The following is a 19453-nucleotide window of genomic DNA, read 5'->3' as shown; positions in this document are numbered from 1 at the left end:
AATTATGGCCAAAAAAAATAAAAGGCAAGAGAAAAGGGGCTATTAACACTTCTTACCATTACTGTTAGTTGATAACACAGAGTCTTGCTCAGACAGTGGTCCTATCGTCATATTAGCTGAAGATGTAACTGTTGGCTGTAAAGACAAGCCTGATATGGGCTGGATAACCACATTAGCTGGCACGGTGCTGTCTGTTGTCTGGAGGGAGTTGTTCTGTGGAGCCATACTGGGATCCCCAGTTAGATGCTGGGCAAGTAAGTTACTCTGCTGTAATGTCTGCTGTAAAATACTGGGATCAATCTGAAAACCAAGAGAGTCAGATATGGATAAGTAAAGTTAATATAAAACCAGAATTCCAGGTGACAGTTTTAAAATGCCTTTAATTCCCTCTGCCTTTTTAGACATCAACCTTTCCTTTTGATCTGGACCTTGCCATACTTACAGGTCGCTTATAAAATCTGGTGCAGAATGCAGCTGACGACTTGTTACGCAATGATATAGGATTAAAAAACCTAACACCAGTTCCTCAGCAATTACCTTGGCTTCCTAGTTGTTTTTAATCCAATTCAAAGAGTTGCCTATGAACTACTAAAGTCATAAATGGTTTGGGCCCTGGCTAAGAGTGCGCCTCTTTCTCCAGGTCTGCCACAGCAATTGAGATCAGCAAGTTTGAGCAACTGTAACAATCATTAGATTAAAACATGAGGGGACTAGTTGCAGGATGTTCTTCTTGTTGGAACTCGGTATTTCCTCTGTATTGCCTTTAAGACACTTTCCTCAGTCCTTTGACAGAGAAGGTGAAATGGAGTAGAGGAAAAGGGTGGACCGACAGTAGGAATAACTTATTTTTCCATCCTTGCTAGAGTTATTATATACTTACTTTTGTGTTTTATTAAATTATGTACATCCACCCTCAAGCTTTATAAATTGGTATCTTAGATAACTTTCAAAATTTACTTTTTTATATTTATATTGATGTTTTGATAACATCAAAACAAAATGTTTCAGCGATTAAAACGATTAATTGCAATTAATCATGTGATTAAAAAGATTAATCGCGATTAATTGCACTGTTAAACAATAATATAATACCATTTATTTAAATACTTTTGGATGTTTTCTACATTTTCAAATATATTACTTTCAATTATAACACAGACTACAAAGTGTACCGTGCTCACTTTATATTTATTACAAATATTTGTACTGTAAAAAAAGAAATAGTATTTTTCAATTCACCTAAGACAAGTACTGTAGTGCAATCTCCTTATCACGAAAGTTGAACCTACAAATGTAGAATTATGTACAAAAAAATCTGCATTCAAAAATAAAACTGACAATGTAAAATTTTAGAGCCTACAAGTCCACTCAGTCCTACTTCAGCCATTCGCTCAGACAAACAAGTTTGGTTACAGTTTGCAGGAGATAATGCTGCCCACATCTTGTTTATAATGTCACCTGAAAGTGAGAACAGGGCTTCACGTGGCACTGTTGTAGCCAGTGTCACAAGATATTTATGTGCCAGATGCGCTAAGGATTCTTATGTCCCTTCATGGTTCAACAACCATTCCAGAGGACACACGTTCATGCTGACCATAAGTTCTGCTCGATAACGATCCAAAGCAGTGCGGACCGAGAATGTTCATTTTCATCATCTGAGCTAGATACCACCAGAAGAAGACTGATTTTCTTTTTCCGGGCTCTGTAGTTTCCGCATCTGAGTGTTGCTCTTTTAAGACTTCTGAAAGCAGGCTCCACACCTCAACCCTCTGACATTTTGGATGGCACTTCAGATTCTTAAACCTTGAGTTGAGTACTCTAGATATTTTTAGAAATCTCACATTGATGTACCTTCTTTGCATTTTGTCAAATCTGCTGTGAAAGTGTTCTCAAAACGAACATGTGGTGTGTCATCTGAGACTGCTATAACATGAAATATATGGTAGAATGTGAGTACAACAGAAGAGGATACATACAATTCTCACCCAAGGAGTTCAGTCATAAATTTAATTAATGCATTATTTTTTAACGAGCATCATCAGCATGGAAGCATGTCCTCTGGAATAGTGGCTGAACATAAAGAGGCAAACAAATGTTTAGCATATCTGGCACATAAATACCTTACAACGCTGGCTACAAAAGTGCCATGAGAATGTCCGTTCTCAGTTTCAGGTGACAATGTAAATAAGAAGCAGGCAGCAGTATCTCCCGTAAATATAAAGAAACTTGTCTTAGCGATCAGTTGAACGAGAAGTATGACTGAGTGGACTTGTAGGTTCTAAAGTTTTACATTGTTTTGTTTTTGAGTGCAGTTATGTAACAAAAAAAAAGCTACATTTGTAAGATACACTTTCATGATAAAGAGATTGCACTAGAGTACTTGTCTGAGGTGAACTGAAAAATACTCTCTTTTATTATTTTTACAGTGGAAATATTTGTAATAAAAAATACTATAAAGTGAGCACTGTACACTTAATATTCTATGTTGTAATTGAAATCAATATATTTGAAAATGTAGAAAAACATCCAAAATATTTAATAAATTTCAATTGGTATTCTATTGTTTAGCAGCACGATTTTTTTGGGGGTTAATCACACAAGTTAACTGCAATTAATCAACAGCCCTAGTTTATTTATATATACACTGTATTTAAGTATATGTAATTCAGATTTACATATGGGAGTTCTTGTTGTATGTTTAAAACCAATAAAACTACACCAAGTCCATTTTCCCCACAGTGCGTTCAAAGTAAGCACTGAAAAGTGGTTGAAGCCAAGAATTTTCTCTTCCTTTTTTTAAACAAACATTTCTTCTGGATTATGTTCACAACTTTGTTGTCAAAAAATTAAACAACAAATCTAGAGATGGAGGGTGCTGATCAGTGCCAGCTTTAGGACGTGCAGGGCCTGATTTGAAAGAGCTGCCACCGAACTGCCGCTGAAGACGGCGGCAGGTCGGCAGCAGCTCAATTCGTTGCTGCTGTTTCCGGCAGCACTTTGGCAGAGGGTGCGGGGCCCCTCTTCCAGGTGCTGCGGGGCCCTCTTAGGCGCAGGGCCCGATTCCCGGGAATCGGGGAATTGCCCTAAAGCCGGCCTTGGTGCTGATATAATGCATTTTTCCTGCATTAAGCAGGAGAGCACTCCGTGAAAGACTGTAAACAGGAGGAAAATTTGAACTAAAGTGCTTTGGAAAACCAATGTTTTTAACGGATAAAAAGCAAGTTATAAAATTTGCATAAAATTTTCAGAAAAAAGGCCACTGAAAACCAGAAACTCTAAGTTTTATTTTCAACACACACTCATATATACAAACAAAATATTTTTAATACTGTACAACATGGAATAATTACACACTATACAGTGAAGTGAAGTCAATAGGGCTCTGCCAGGGCACAGGTAGTCTACACACAACACTCCATCCACTCTTATTAATAGAAATTAACAGTAACCTACCTGTAATGTGATGTTGTTAATACTGGCAGCATCTATTCCAGAAATTTGAACATTCTGCCCAACCAGATTAGTAGCAAGCTGTAACTGTATGCCTTCAAGGGTGGCCAAGCTACCATCTGTCAAGGACACAGTTAAGTCACCTCCAGCTACCAAAGAAAATAGTCATATTATAATTTTTTCTTTATCATTATTGGTCTCCTTTTTATCCAGTTTTTTTTAAATTAAATCATTCTGAAATATCTAAGTATTTGCAATTCTGTGAACCAAGAAAAATAAATTAGAGTCAAGTAGTCAATGCTCCATTTTTTAAATTTAAAACAAATATGCATAATGCATTTAGAGGAAAAAAAATCCAAGTATTTAAGCAGTGACCAGCTTCTTTCATAAAGTAGAATAGTTTCAGAATGACTTTGGAATTCTAGACACAAAGGTCCAAATATTTCAATATTTTCACCTTTTGAACATACACCCTCTCTGGATGTACAGGCGAGTCTCATCTTACGCGGGGGTTCCGTTCCGTAGTTAGCGCGTAAAGCGAAAACCACGTATAGTCAAAATTACATTGAGTTGAATGGCGGGTGGAATCGCTCACACTACAGGTACAGTATTAAAATTGTTATTTTTCTCTTTCCCCCCCCCCAACCACATAAAGCTGAAATTGTGCATGTTAAATGAGCGTAAGATTCAACAGACCTGTATCTTTTAAAACTATACAATAAATAAAAAATGTCCTTTCACAAGTCACATAAGAACCATTTTAACAGCCAGATGGACTGCCATCTGTTCTGCTTTCCCTATTTTCAATCTTTGTGCTGCCAGAAAGATAAATTTGCTCCCACTACATCTACAGGAAATACTTGTGGAGTACGAGGCAACCTGCAGCACCAGGGGTTTGTGAGGTTATTTCATGGGTGGGGTCGTGAGCTGTCAGCCTCCACCCCAAACCCCACTTTGCATCCAGCATTTATAATGGTGTTAAATATATAAAAAAGTGTTTTGAATTTAGAATGGGGGGGTCACACTCAGAGGCTTGCTATGTGAAAGGGGTCACCAGTACAAAAGTTTGAGAACCACTGGCTTAAAAGGTTCATTACTCCATTCTGAGGTATATGAATATTCTGAAGGCCCCTTTTTCCACTCAAGCAAAACTCGAAAGGATGTAAAACTCCCACGAATTGAACCTGCCAATTAATATTTACCAATATTGTGTGAACTGAAACCAGTCAGTTTCACCGAGTTCTATGCAACAGGCTAAGATCCAACCAGACAGGCTAAAATGATGGTGGTTACAACTTGATGGATATGTTAAGCATTTAAGAAAATGGAAGTAAATTTGTGGTAAGTCCTTGCTTATAAAGAAGGTTTAATGGGCAAAATTTTCAAAAGTGCCTTAGATGCCTAAGTCTCATTTTCAAAAATGCTTAGGACGCTAGCATCATTTATTTTCAATAAGACTTAGACTCCTAAGTGTCTAAGTCGCTTATGAAAATATTATCCTATACTTATGTTAATTTCTTCTGCATTGCTCACTGTAATATTTTTGTTAATTTTTGCTTTGAACAATTAACTGTAGGGAGGGATCTGTGTAACTGTAAAAGTTCTGTATTTTAAATGTTGTTTTCTTCATATCCTCAACTAACGTAAATGAATTTTCCTTTCTTTATAACCTAACGCTTAAGGTTAAAAAAATATATTTTTAAAATGAACGGTGTACATAAAACACTAATTTTCTCTTATTTTACAGGAAAGAGCAATAGAATTTAATTAAAATAAACCGGAATGTGGAATCTCTAATTTAGGCTTCTATTTCATCTATATTGTTCTAATCTTTGTGTATAGCACTACTGCAATGTCACAACAACATGAAGAGCTTTTGTTTTTTTAAATCATAACTTGAATATGTTCTCTACTCCCGTAAGAATAATGAATCCTTAATAGACAGACTACATGCTATCTTCACTGCTGAAAGCATCACCTTCACCCCTGAAAGCACCACTTTATGAGGAAGAGTCAAATAATGGCTTCAGTGGAAGTCTTATCTAAATAAGAACTATAACTTGTCTGTAAGCTTTCTCTAACAGAAATCAGAGCTTAGTATTTTGGCTAACTAAACCCAAATGAAAGTATTCATTCTTACCTGACATAGAAGCAGGAAGGATTGCCTGGCTCACAAGTCCTTGCTGAAGCAAATTTTGATCAAATTGACCTGTCAGAACAGAGTTATTCATGATAAAAACATTGGGATCTGTCGTGGAAGAATTAAGAAGATTCACTGGTTGTAATCCCTCAGCAGATGTACGGGTAACAGGCTTCCTGACCCTCTTGGTTTCTGGTTTATAGTGACACTGTATGTGCGTTTTTCTGCGTCCTGAAGTACGAAACCGTAAGTCACAGTGTGGACACTTAAATGGCTTTGCTCCTGTATGCAGACGCATATGCACTTTTAGACTCCCTTTGGTAGAAAAAGAATTACTGCATACATGGCAACTGAAGAGCTTTTGACCTGGACAACAAAAGAGAGAGCAAAAGAAGAAATAATCAATAATTACCAGTACTGTATAACAATGTAAACAGTCAGGTTCTAAACAAATATGAAAAGAAAGTTCAATTTGCAGTATTGTTAAAAAGATATTGGACATTTCAAAAAAGCTGAGGTATGTTTGGTCTCACAAGAAGTCCAGAATCTTTTCCATTTATGTAGGTAAGTATAATGAGTTGTTGTATATCTGCCTTTTAAAACAATCTCCTTTACATCCTCTCAACAGATTATTTCCAGATCCTGGAACCATGAAGGAACCATGTCTTCAGATGGAAAAGTTCTATATTCGTCCTGCAAGAAGTTTGGAGTCAACTGCAGGGTGATTGGTGGACAGACTGCTATGAGCATGAGGTAAGGATACTATATGTCGTGGCCATGTTGGAGCAATGAGAATGACTCTGGCCCATTCCACTTGTACCTGGTGAAGCACTTTGAACAGCCGGGGAAAGAGTGGAAAGGTGTAGAGGAGAGGTGCATCCCATATAATGAGGAGGGCGTCTCCCGGAGATTGATGACCCAGACCCGCTCTTGAGCAGAATAGTAGGCACTCAGCGTTTGCTGAACAAATCTATGTTCAGGAATCCCCAGCGGTTCAATATGTGTTGTAGGGCTCTTGTGTCTAACTCCCTCTTGTGAGAATCTCCTGTTCAGTGAATCTGCCGTCGTGTGCTGGTATCCAGGTTGATATCTGGCAGAGATGTTGATGCCATGCTGGATACCAGCTCCACAATTTTAGCGCTTCTGTGCACCAGGATTGGGACCTCACTTCCCCCATCAGCTAATATAAAACATGCAGGCGATGTTGTCCATCACTTCTCTTATGGCCGTCTGATAACTGGTAGAAAGTGTAAGCATGCATTGTGGACTGTACATAATTCTAGAAGTTGATGTGCAATCCGGATTCTGAGGGGGACCACATACCCTGTACTGTGTAGGTCTGTAGATGTGCTCCCCAACCAAGTAGGGAGGTGTTGTTCATCAGGATGAAGGACAGTGTGGTTGGAGGAAAGGTTGCAGACATTTCAGGGTTGCATCCACCAGTCTAATAAGTCTTTGACTTTGAGTGGTAACGAGAGAGGTTTGTGCAGGCTGTGTCTGTGGGGTATGTACATTGTTTGTAGTCATCCCTGCAGGCAGCACATGCATAATCTGGTGCGTTTTACCACAAACGTGGCTGCTTCCATATGACCAAGCAACTGTAGACGAATTCTGGTGGAGACCTGTGGGCTGGTTCTCACAGAAGAGATGAGAATGATTATCATGGAAAATCTGTGAGCTGGGAGGAAGGCTCTGGCCTTTATAGCATCCAGTTTGGGCCCGAATACAATTCAGAGGTTGAACTGGTGTCTGTCGTTTTTTGCATGTTTATCTAGTGGGCGAGTTTCGAGAAAAGATCCATTGTTCTTATGGCTTGGAACACATCGACTCCGGACAGAGCCTTGATGAGGCAGTCATCTAAATATGGGAATATTATAATCCTTTGTTTTCAGAGATGCATTGCCACCACTGCGGGGACTTTGGAAAATACCCTGGGCACTGTTGAAAGGCCAAAAGGTAGTACCTTGTATTGGTAATGGTCAGACCCTGGACAAATCTAAGGAACCATCTGTGGGAAGGGTGTACGGTGATATAGAAGTATGTATCTTGGCGGTCGAGGGCCAAGAGCTAGTCCCCATTCCAGTGCTGGGATTATTGTTGATAACAACATGACCATATTGAATCATGTAGTTTGACAAATTTGTTGAGGCTCTTCAAATCTAGGATAGGTCTCCACCTGCCAGATTTCTTGTGGATTAGAAAATAGTGGGGATAAAAACCTTTCCCTGTGTTGGAATGGGACCAGTTCTACAGCTCCCAGTCTCAGAAGGTGGTTTACATCTTCTTGTAGAAGCTGTTTGTGAGAAGGGATAGGGTGGGGGGGAAGGAGTGAGGAATAGAACTGAATACCTGTTGCTGACGATTTCCAACACTCACTTGTTGGAGATGATTTGTTGTCATTGTCATTACCACAGATGTCGTGCTGGATCAGACTGGTCTTTTTTGTCCTCTGGGAAACGTTGACTGAATTCAGTGAATTCTGAATAGTTCATATGATTATATTTGGCTAGAACTGCTTCATAATTAACAATGTGAAACTGGATCATAGCTGAGGAATACGCCTTGCGACTGTCCCTGTGAGATAGGATTGCCCTGGAGTGGTGTTGCCATCCTCTCTCATGGCACCACACTGACCACAAGGGAGCTGGGAGTAAGATGGGAGAATAGGAATTCCATGTCCATTGCGGGGAAATAGTACTTTTTGTCCACTCGCTTAAAGTCAGGTGGTATTCATGCTGGGGTCTGCCAGATTACCTTGGCTGGGTCCAACAATGCGATCTTTGCCGATGTGGAGTTCTGTAAGATGACGAGCAACTTGTGTTGTAGCTGTCTAAGTTCCTCCCGTGGGACTTGGAGAGAGTCTGCAATGCTGTGGAACAGTTCTTGAAAATGTTTTAAATCATCAGCCAATGTTGGAGGTGGTGACATGATGGTCTCATCAGGGGATGAATTAATGTTCACTGGTGGTGTAACATCTTCCTCCATTTCTTCCTCATGCTCATCTAACAAATCTGGGTCTGGGTCAGGAGGCCTAGAGACTGATGAGGATGGACAATGGATTTGTGCCTGTGTTTGATCTGTTGGCAGTTTGGGAAAGAGTGACCTATACGTGGCCCAAGGGTCCCAATAGGGCCAATGTGTGGGAATTAGCATATGGGGTTGCATTGATAGGGGTCCATACCAGGGACCTGGTTCAATTCAGGTCACTGGCTGGGTATCGAGGGTGGCAGTGTGATTCTGTGTGTGGAGCCTCTTGATACGATGGCAAGGTGCAAGGAGCAATGGAGTATTCCTCCTCACTAGAGAAGGATGGTGTCATGCTTACTGCTGAAGGAGAATGATGTGGTATGTGTTGGGTCTCCAGAGGAGAGGCATGAACAATGGAGAACTCGGTTTGGAGGAGCAGCAACTCTGGGGTATCAGAGACGATCACGTCTCGCAAGCATCGGAACTCTTGCAGTACTGGCAGGAGCAACCGGTGGTTGTGTGTATTGGTGCAGAGATTATGGATACTGTTGGCACCAAAGGTGGAATGCTTTCTGTTGAACCACCAGTAGATGGTGCCACATGATTCACAGGTGCAGAGGGTTTGGACAGTGCTGATGCACTCAAAGTCATTTGTTTAGTTGAAGTGGTCAGTGCCAATTTTGAGATCCTTGAACTGTCCTTCTCTGTCCCGAGTGACAGTATTCCTTTATGTGGTCCTGCCTTGGACCTCTCAATAGCGCCAGTACTGCAGGTGACCGGATGGTCATAGGAGCTAGGTCTCGTCTCCAAAGATATTCAGGCTACGGCTCTCGTAGGAGATGCCTTTCTTTGAGACAGCTCCTTGATGGGTGAGCTCAGGGCCCGTTTCTTCTCATCTGGGTGAGAGAGTTTAAATTGTCTTTTAGTAGTAGGCAGCAAGTGGGGGTTAGCCAATGACAATGCCGATGGTGACCACTGCGGAGAGAGAGAGAGAGAGAGAGGTACTGGATCCAGGATCTGAGGCTGGTCTCACTGAGCTCTCCATTAATAAAAGTTTTAGTCTCAATTCACGGTCCTTTCTGGACCATGCCTTCAATTTGAGGCAGCGGGTGCACTTTTTTGTAATAAGTGCCCCTCTCACTCAGCATATGCATCATGAGTGACCATCACTCATGGAGACAGGGAGGAAAGAGCAAAGGAAAAAAATGTGTTGTTTTTTTTTTAGTTTATAAAGGGTAGAGGGAAGAGAGAAAAATAAAAGAAATAGCCAATAACTACGAACTTGCAACATAAGCACTAATATTACTAAAGGTTCTTGGACAAACGAAGGGCTCTGCTAGGGATCCCAGACCAAGGGCAGACCAAGGGCAGTTGAGAGGGATCTGAAGGTGGTTGGACCACACAGCGCTATATGGACGCCGCTCACAGCACGAAACAGGAAATGCTACCAAAGATCTCTGATCCCACGCACAGGGACACTACCACACCTACAGTGGAGCACCCACAGGGACACTATTCGAAGAAGAACTTGCAGTAGCAAGGCTAGAATCAAGCCAACAACCATTATGGATGGTAAGAAGGAACTGAGGGGGCCCAGGGCAGCTCCACACCTTATACCTGCATGCAGTTGCAGGTGGCAGTAAAGGGCACACTAGTGTCCTGACAGGTACTGCTGAGGGCAACAAAATCTGTGATAACTGTGCACACATTCATGTATAGTGGAATGAACATGTGCAATTCACTGAGAAGTAGCAGCATGCTTCTGGCACACTGTTGCTCAAGTGAGGTACTAACAAACTCCCATACTTTACAATGTTTGTTCTTTCCTATCCAAACAAGAACTGCGGGCAGCATAGTATATACAGACACCCAAAGCACAGAAGAATAACATTTCAGACCTCTCTAAAACTGACTGAAAGAAGGATTTCAGCCAATCGAGTGGGTGATGAGTGAACCATGACTACTATTTGGCCATTTCCTCTGACAAACTCTCAAACTAACTCCTGAACAAGTTAAACTCAGTTCTTTACGGCAAGACTAACCTGCTCCCAGACACTCTGGGGTTGGCCCAATCCACAACTCTTTACAACTGAATACCGAGGCTGTGGAAGGCTGTTCGGCCTAGAATTGTTACTAGTCAAGATGTGGCTTTAACTGATGTCACAGGACTATTTATTAAATTCTTGAATAGCAACTCAGACTTCCACAGATTATTTAGGGCAGGATTGTATAGCCTCAACAAGGAGGTTGTCACTTTTGTTCAGTGAACCAAGTTTGGGATAACATTCATCAATACAGATACTGTCTGGAGTTTGTTAGACAGTGGGGGAAAAAAAACCTGCTCCCTTAGAGTGAAAGGTACCTTCATAAAACACGATAATCTTAGGTTATGACATTATAAACCACTTGGGTCACTTTCTTACATGGTTAGAAAGAGCATTATTACACAACATACTGATTCTGTAACCATTACTTCCAGGAGTAATAAATTACTTCAGAAGTGGCTGTATGAATAAGTTGTAAAAGTTCAGCCATGACAAACTAATACAAAAAGATACTCAGAAAAAGTTTTGTTAATTCATACATATATTATGGTAGAAGTCTATTAGTACAGGTAATTACAATCTACTGACGCTAGTCATGGTAACACACTGCAATTATTGTAATAATTTAGAAAAAGACTATTAATGCCAGCCCGAACTCCTTCTGCAGAAAAATGGCCCAAACACTTTCTACTTAGTGTTCCAAGATATTTAAGCTGGTTTCATTTTTAAACTCATCAGACAAGAAAAAGTACCTTCTGGCCCATGAGTTTTATAAAGAAAACTTTTCTAATATAATCCCCAAACCCTGCCCTTCCTGCCAAGATCATCACTTAGGGCTTGTCTTGACTATCAGGGTAAGTCGACCTACGTTATACTACTTCAGCTATGTGAATAATGTAGCTGGAGTCAACGTAGCTTAGGTCGATTTACCCAGATGTCTTCACTGCGCTGCATTGACGGGAGATGCTCCCCCGTCGATTTACCTTAATCTTCTTGGGGAGCTGGAGTACTGGGGTCGACCGGAGAGTGCTCTGCGGTTGATTTATTGGATCTTCAGTAGACCTACTAAATCAATCTCTGCTTCATCGACTGCAGCAGTGTCTATCTCCCCGTAGTGAAGACCAGCCCAAAGTGTTGGACTATTCCAGCAGGTATGAAAGTAAAACATATAGCCATGCTTTGCTCATATTTCCCTGACACGGCTTATCATAAACCTTTTGATACATATAATGTTAAAACAATAGGTTTTATCAGTGATCACTATAAAAGTTATTCTGGACTCAAAAGTGTTAGCTAATGTTAACATTGTGCTTTTAATAGTGAAATATACCATATCCTCCAATACCTACAGATAAAAGAGCCCATTAAGAAGATAGCTAATGGGGCTGCAAGTACACAAGTTCAAACTCCTACTGACCTGTGTGCGTTTTTACATGGCAATCCAGAGTAGACTTCACAGTAAAACTCTTTCCACATTCATCACATTTATATGGTTTCTCCCCAGTGTGGATACGAACATGCCTAGACAAAAACATGTTTTCTTGAATATATGTGTTGGTTAGCTTTCTTAAACAAACATATTAATTTCCATACCAATCACTTTGTATCTATTATAGATCTTTAAAAAAAGTTTGGAAGTACTTAAACTTAAATGTACGGTTATACTACATACTCAGAGCTCTTGGAAAGAGGGTGTTCTGTTGGAGAAGGGGGATTTTTTTTAAAAGATTTTTGCAATTCTTTTTCATTCTCCAAATAGATTTTTTCATATATACCAAAATTGTACTGCAATAAAACCCCACAATGTTACCAAACACCTGCATACAATTATTCATTGTAAGACTTTTAAATTAATAACTTAATTCAGGGAAATGGAAATGTGAGAAGAGAGCAATTGTGGTCAATTCTAGAGAATGAAATAGCAAGGAAACATTACAGAGACTAATATGTGTAAATCACTTTAGAAATGAAAAATTGCTATATAACTGCTAGTGATTCCCCATAATGCATAGTGAGATAGACAAAAGTGAACTTGGCTATAAGAAGTTTGACAAAAAGCTAGTACTGTTAAATGTCCAGTAAAGAACTTAATACACCCAAAAGCATGACCCTCTGCTTCGCCTTACCTGACTAAATCGCTGGGTTTTTTAAAGCTTTTGGGACAATAAGTACAACAATTGGCGTATTTGGGCTCCGCTTCCAGTTCTGCATGCTTATCTTTGATCTCACTGATTCTGTCCTTTTCCGCAGCAGACTGGACAAGAACTTTTTCTGAGACTGTAGCACTTTCTCGAGGTCTAATTTTTGCCAGTTCTGCTGTTTCTTCCTCGGTGAAAGTGATGACACCAGGACGAGACTTTCTGGAAGCAGTTCTTTCAGAATTTTCATCATCTTCTTCCACACATACAACTATTTAAAAACCACACCGAAAATCAGTTTAATCTAACCTGCAATTACGAACACTAACACGCCTTAATCAAAATCATAGTTATTGTCTGATGTGTTTATATGGCAGAGCTGAGGCTGTTTGGTGTCTTAACTATGCAAGTTTGGGTTACCTTTAAGTTTAACCTTAAAGCTAAATGTCCTGGTTTTATAATGCTTGTTTTTATGATAAATTACAACATCTTGATAATGTATTTTACACCAAATTACTGATCAGTTTTCTCAACCTTAACTCCACTATAACACAGCTATATTCCCAATGGGAGACTGCCTAGTCTAGAGAACACAGCTATGGGAGAGAGTACACTGGATTCTAACTCTACCCACATCAAAAAAAAATTGTTAATTAAGTCTCAAATACAGAATCTTTATAGTTAGTGAATTAGGAGCTAGAAAGAACCCTACATGACTTTCAGATTTCAAGCAGAGTATGCAGGCTTGATGTTCTGCAGAAAATCATTTCTTTACTTATACTTAAAAAAAGGAATTTTTAGAGTAAACCTGCACTTTAAAACTCTGTAGAAAACACTAAAAATACAGAAAGACCCAAAAAATCCACTCTTGTGGGATCTTGAATTTATGGAAGTGCCCACACACATTTCCAATAAAAAGTGAGGTTTTTTGCTGCTATATGATATGAATGAAAATAACCCTTTTTTTAGCTAGAGACTGGAGCCAGAAAAAGAGTAGGTTGACAGAATGTGAAAGGAAGATCTTAATCAAAGCAGAAATATGAAAAATATTCTTACAAGTCACTTGATATCTGCCCCATGAAACAATTTTTAATAAATTACGGTAAGGTGCAAAGACCATTAATTACACTGGGATGGGATACCATGTATAGATGTATTGTAAACTATTGCTGGGTTGAATGCGTCAGACTGTTCATAAGTGTGTTCTGTTTCCTCTACTAGTTAATGTAAAGGAGCAATTTTACTGGCTTATTGAGCATAGTCTTGCATTTTGAAACAAGAGGGCATAAATTATAGTGATAATATCACATGAATGCAATTTTTTGATAATCATTTTTGCCTGGTTTGCAGTCAAGGCCTATTACAGTTAAAAAAAAAAAAAAAAAAAAAAAAGAAGAAGAAGAAAAACAAACAAAAAGGTTGTTCACCTCCTCCTCCGGCCTCTCCAGTTGCTGCTACTGCAGAGGAGACCGTCTGGTGTTTTTTCATGTGCTTTTTGCAGTGAACGGTTGTTCGGAAGCTTTCATCACAGAATGGGCACTTGTAAGGCTTCATGCTCATATGAGTTGCCATGTGCCTGGTAAGGCTGCCATTGGTAGTGAAAGCTGTATTGCAAATGCTACAGCTGAATGCTTTAACTCCTTAAAGTAACAGAAAAAATAATGTATTTTACTTGTCTGATTCACCTACACATAGAGAACATTAAGAGACAACAGCAACTTCCAAAACGGAAGTCATATAAATAAATATGTATTTTCATAAGTGAGGCTTTTGTGTACACCAGGAATAAATACAGTATTAAAAAGGTACTCCATTACCTGTGTGAGTCTTCTCATGTGATTTAAGAACTCCTGAGGAAACAAATCCACGGCCACACAGCTGGCATTTATAAGGTTTCTCACCAGTGTGTGATCGCACATGCTGCTTCAAATGGCTGGATTTCTTAAAACCCTTGTTGCAATAGTCACATCTGTTTAAACAAAGAAATGGTAGTTTTCAGGTTGTGCTATATTGACATTTATTATTACCTTTTATTTGAACTCTACTGATGTAAGTCATTCTTGTTTAAATGAAGGAAAACGGCAGTGTAAGTGTACTCCTATTCTTGAATGTATGTATTTTAAATCATGTGTCCTCAAAGTTTTTCAGATTTTGTGAAGTTATTATATAGGGAGTATTTGACCACCTCAGTTTAGTACAAGCAGCTTTGATATAATCAGTAGTATTTTTTGTTTTGCTATGGTCTAGTAAGATAATGCCAGCAAAGCAGCTAAAACAATTCTGTAGGTAAACATACAGAGATATTTTCCAAATATACAGTTTTAGAAAGTATAAATTCCTCAGGTATAGACATGCGGTCACCAGGGGCTTTCCCTGTGGCCATGACAGCCTCCTGGGTGGTGATCGAGCGTGGGGGCGGCAAAGCAGCAGCTGCCCTTTCCCCCTCCCTATTGCTCCTGGATGCTCTGCCCTTCACCACCTCTGGAGACAGGTGGGACATATAACGGTGACGGAGCAAGCAGCGGGGGGGGAGGAGAGAAACAGTGGGCACAGACCCCAAGCACCAACCCTAGGTGCCAACACTGACCCCTAACCCTGGCCATGTGACAGCAGCTGCGAACCCCAAGTGCCAACCCTCAGCCCAGTTGCTGACTCTGGGCTCTGGTGGGCGCGGGCTCTGGGCACCGATCCCTGGGTGCATATCTCCAGCGCCGATTGTAGACTCCAGCAGGTGCTGGAGCTGGGCGCCCACCCCCAGTCCTGGTTGTGCGGTGTCAGGTTCCAGTGGGTGCTGTCCCTGGACACTAACCCCCAGCCCTGGTCATGCAGCAGCAGGTGCAGATCCAAAGGGCAGGCCCTAAGTGCCAACCGCCAGCCACATGGCATAGGGTGCTGATCCCCTGTGTTAGACAAGGAGCACCAATCACACGGCAGCTGGCTTCAACGGGTGCTCGTCCTGGATGCCGACAATGAGCCCCAGTCACACTGCAGCAGACTCCACAGACTCCAAGCAGTGGCCCTGGATGCTGACCCCTGGACACATGGCGGGGGCGCTGACCCCCAGCCCTGCTCACACAGCAACGGATGCTGGTCCTGGATGCCAACCCCTAGCTCCAACCGTGCAGCAGCAGGTGAGGAGCTCCCTGGACACGTGGGAGTTGACACTGATCCCTTGGCCAAGTGGGAGTAGACACTGATCCCCAGCCCTGCCAACACAGCAGCAGGCACCAACCTTGGCCTCCTGCGAGTGCTGGCCCAAAGTGCCGATCATCAGCCCCAATCACACGGCAGCGCCCCCCCAACCCTCCATCCAGGTCTTAATTTGCCAGGATTTGCTGTGAAAAGTGATATTAACAAAGATACAAATATCACTTTTCACAGCACACTTAGCACCCCGATGCCACCCTGCCTTCAGAGCTGGGCACCCACCACTCTCTGGCTGCCCAGCTTGAGCCCTGACACTTCTTTCATTACAAATTAAGCACTGCCCCTATCATTTACTGGGGGCAGGGATAGCTCAGTGCTTTGAGCATTGGCCTGCTAAACCCAGGGTTGTAAGTTCAATCCTTGAGAGGGCCATTTAGGGATCTGGAACAAAAATCTGTCTGGGGATTAGTCCTGCTTTGAGCAGGGGGTTGGACTCTAGATGACCTTCTGAGGTCCTTTCCAACCCTGACATTCTATGATATCCCTAGTTCCCGTTGCCTCTCTGGGCTCCCCACCTACCGCCCCATCACCCATGTGCCCTGCTGCCTTCTCCCCATTGTCCTGAGCTCCCTTCCGTGGCCTCAAACCCCAGGCCTGGACCGCTCCTTGCCTCTTGACCCTAGCGCTCCCCACACCACGGCACTGTGTGAGGTTGCCCACATCACCCACCCATAAGGCCCTGTTTAGTCCTGGTTAAATCCACATTACCCTGCTTCCCCAAATATAGAAGTCAAAATACTCCTATGTACCCGAGTGCCCCAACAATTGCAGAGATATAAAGTTTTAAAGTTGTCTTGTAAACACCATAAATCATAATGCATACTCATTCCCTTCTACATATTGCTACAATTCAGCCAGAGCTGAATTACATAGGTGTGGTTTCCTTTCAAGTCACAAAACGTTTTCATACTGTGTTTACATCTCCTACTACTGTAGCTCCATAAGCAGCTATTGGTCAATATCATCATCATCAAGGTCACTGCGTGGCGTTTGAGTAGGCTGAGATTGTTTGTGGCAGAAGGCAAAAGACTTAAATACACAAATGGATATCAGAAAGTTTTTCAAAAAATCAGCACCAGAATGTTACCCTGAGTGTGATATAGAGATTGTCCCACCTCCTGCTAAGAAAAGCAAAACATGGATGGAAGAAAAACAAACATTTCAAGACGAGTGGTAAAAGCAGTTTCTTGTATTTCTGAAGTTGTCTGATTCAGTTTCTGAGCAAGCTGAAGTGTGCACTGTTTGTAAGAGAGAAATCTGTCAAATCAAAATTGATGCAATGCAACGTCAATATACCACTAATGCACAGGTACTTGAAACAGAACTAACATGAGGTGCAAACTGTTACATGATGCAAAACCCAAGTTCAAAATACAACAGCAGCAGCTCAGAGATTTTTTTTTAATAAAGTGGATCAGATTTGCGTGGCTACTTTTAAAGTTTCACTACTTTTGGGGAAAGCAAGGAAACCATTCAGCGATGGAGAACTACTGGAGAAAATTGTTCTGGTCGTAGAACCAGAAAGTAAGCTTTTCAGAGAGATACCACTGAGCAATGACACATTACAGAGGAGCACAGTTGTGAAGGTGTTTTATGTCAGGTGAGCCTCAGAGGTAGGCCAACTGGCAAACACATTTTTGAATGTGTCCAGGACAGAAAAGACAGTTACCTTTTTGTAACTGGTGTTCTTCAAGATGTGTTGCTCATGTCCATTCCATTGTAGGTGTGTGTGCTCACCACATGCACCGGTGCTGGAATCTTTTCCCCTCAGTGGCATCTGTAGGGGACTGGCTCTGGTGCCCTCTGGAGTGGCATGTGTATGCACCAGTATAAAGGGGGATGATGGCTCCCCACCCCCAGTTCCTTCTTGCCAGAAACTCCCAACAGTGGGGAAGGAGTGTGGGTCATGGAAGGGAAATGAGCAACAAATCTTGAAGAACGTCAGTAACGAAAAGGTAACTAACTGTCTTTTCTTCTTCGAGTGCTTGCTCATTTCCATTCCATTATAGGTGATTCCCAAGCAGTACCACCCGAGGCAGGTAGGAGTTCGTGGATGTGTCGACTGCAACACAGCTCAAGGGGGTCTCTGTGACGGAACCAGTCACACATCTCATGTGAGAACAATTTACCCTGGACGCGAGGGTGGAAGGCTGATATGGCTGCCAGGTGCACCTTGACCAAAGAGCAGGCAAAGCCCTGGTGCTTTAAGTGAAGCAGATAATCCAGGATGGACTGAAGAAACAACTGGGTTGGGGAGATGTTGCACTCCAATGCCCAGCAGGAGAAGTGCTTCCACTTCGCTACGTAAGTCGCTCTGGTGAAGGGCTTACAGAAGGCTCTCTTGGAAAGCAGAATCTTACTAGAACAGGCCTGTTCCCCCGGGTTCAGCCATGAAGCATCCAAGCTGTGAGGTGGAGAGAGGTAAGATTTGGGTGCAGGAGCCGACCGTGGTCATCTGAGAGCAGGTCTGGGTGGCAGGCCTGTAGCCACGGGGCTGCCACGGCCAGTTCCATGAGTGCGCTGAACCAATGCTGGTGAGGCCACACTGGGGTGATCATGACGACTCACACCTTGTCCCCCTTGATTTTCAACAGGACTTTGCCAATAAGCAGAATCAGTGGAAATGTGTACATCAGGTCTCCCAGCCATGACAGGAGAAAGGTATCGGAAAGGTTGCCCCTGCCGTGGACTCTTGAAGAGCACTCCTTCCAGCACCAACTTCGGGTCAGTCCACCACTGCAGAGAGGTGAGTACTTCGGGGCGACCGTGAAGACCTTGTCCAGGGGGTGCCTGGACGGGGAACAGACTGTTGGCTATCCATATTTGAAGGGGGTGCAGTCTGAGCCTCGCACAGTGGATGACATATGTGCATGCTGTCATGTGACCCAGTAGTCTGAGACAGATCCAGGCCGTGGTGAGCAGATGTGTGGCAATGTTGGCAATTAGATCTGACATTACCCAGAATCTGTCGTCTGGCAGAAATGCTCTGGCTCGGGTAGAGTTGAGAACCGCTCCAATAAACTATCCACAAGACCAGGATTAATATTGATTTTTGCTCGTTTATCAGCAGGCCCAGTGCTCAACAATCTCGATGCATTGGACCTGGACAGGTCCCTGATGAGCCAGTCGTCAAGGTACATGTAAATTTGGATACCCCGACATCTGAGGTAGGTCACCACCACCAGCATGCATTTGGTAAACACAACTGGCGTTGTTGCCAGGCCAAACGGGAGCACTGCAAATTGGTAGTGGGCAGTCCCAACCATGAAACGTAGGAATCATCTGTGAGCACTGAAAATCAGTATGTGAAAGCAAGCATCTTTCAAACTGAGGGTGGTGTACCAGTCTCCTGGGATCCTGGGAAGGAATGATGGACGCCAGGGAGACCATATGAAACTTCAACTTCTTGAGATACTTGTTAAGGTTCCACAGGTCGATGAGGAGCCGTAGACCTCATTTGGCCTTTGAGATAAAAAAAAATAGCAGGAGTAAAACCCTGTATCCCT

General features: G+C 42.1%; 1 protein-coding gene across 4 annotated transcripts in view; it reads right to left on the bottom strand.

The window, feature by feature from the left end:
• The window catches only part of ZNF236 (zinc finger protein 236), a 193443-nt gene that overhangs the window by 63189 nt on the left and 110801 nt on the right, over nucleotides 1–19453 (bottom strand). For all 4 annotated transcript variants that reach the window (XM_045006346.1, XM_045006348.1, XM_045006345.1 and 1 more), the window contains 7 exons: nucleotides 14558–14709; nucleotides 14168–14380; nucleotides 12729–13011; nucleotides 12020–12123; nucleotides 5591–5956; nucleotides 3454–3599; nucleotides 57–300 (listed from right to left, as the gene is read on the bottom strand). In XM_045006346.1, coding sequence (XP_044862281.1) covers nucleotides 57–300; nucleotides 3454–3599; nucleotides 5591–5956; nucleotides 12020–12123; nucleotides 12729–13011; nucleotides 14168–14380; nucleotides 14558–14709 — 1508 coding nt within the window. The remainder of the gene's footprint in view (nucleotides 1–56; nucleotides 301–3453; nucleotides 3600–5590; nucleotides 5957–12019; nucleotides 12124–12728; nucleotides 13012–14167; nucleotides 14381–14557; nucleotides 14710–19453) is intronic.

Source organism: Mauremys mutica, chromosome 2 (genome assembly GCF_020497125.1).
Source record: "Mauremys mutica isolate MM-2020 ecotype Southern chromosome 2, ASM2049712v1, whole genome shotgun sequence".
NCBI lineage: Eukaryota > Metazoa > Chordata > Testudines > Geoemydidae > Mauremys > Mauremys mutica.
Note: the sequence above shows the minus strand (reverse complement) of the source record. Positions and strands in the feature narration are given on the sequence as shown.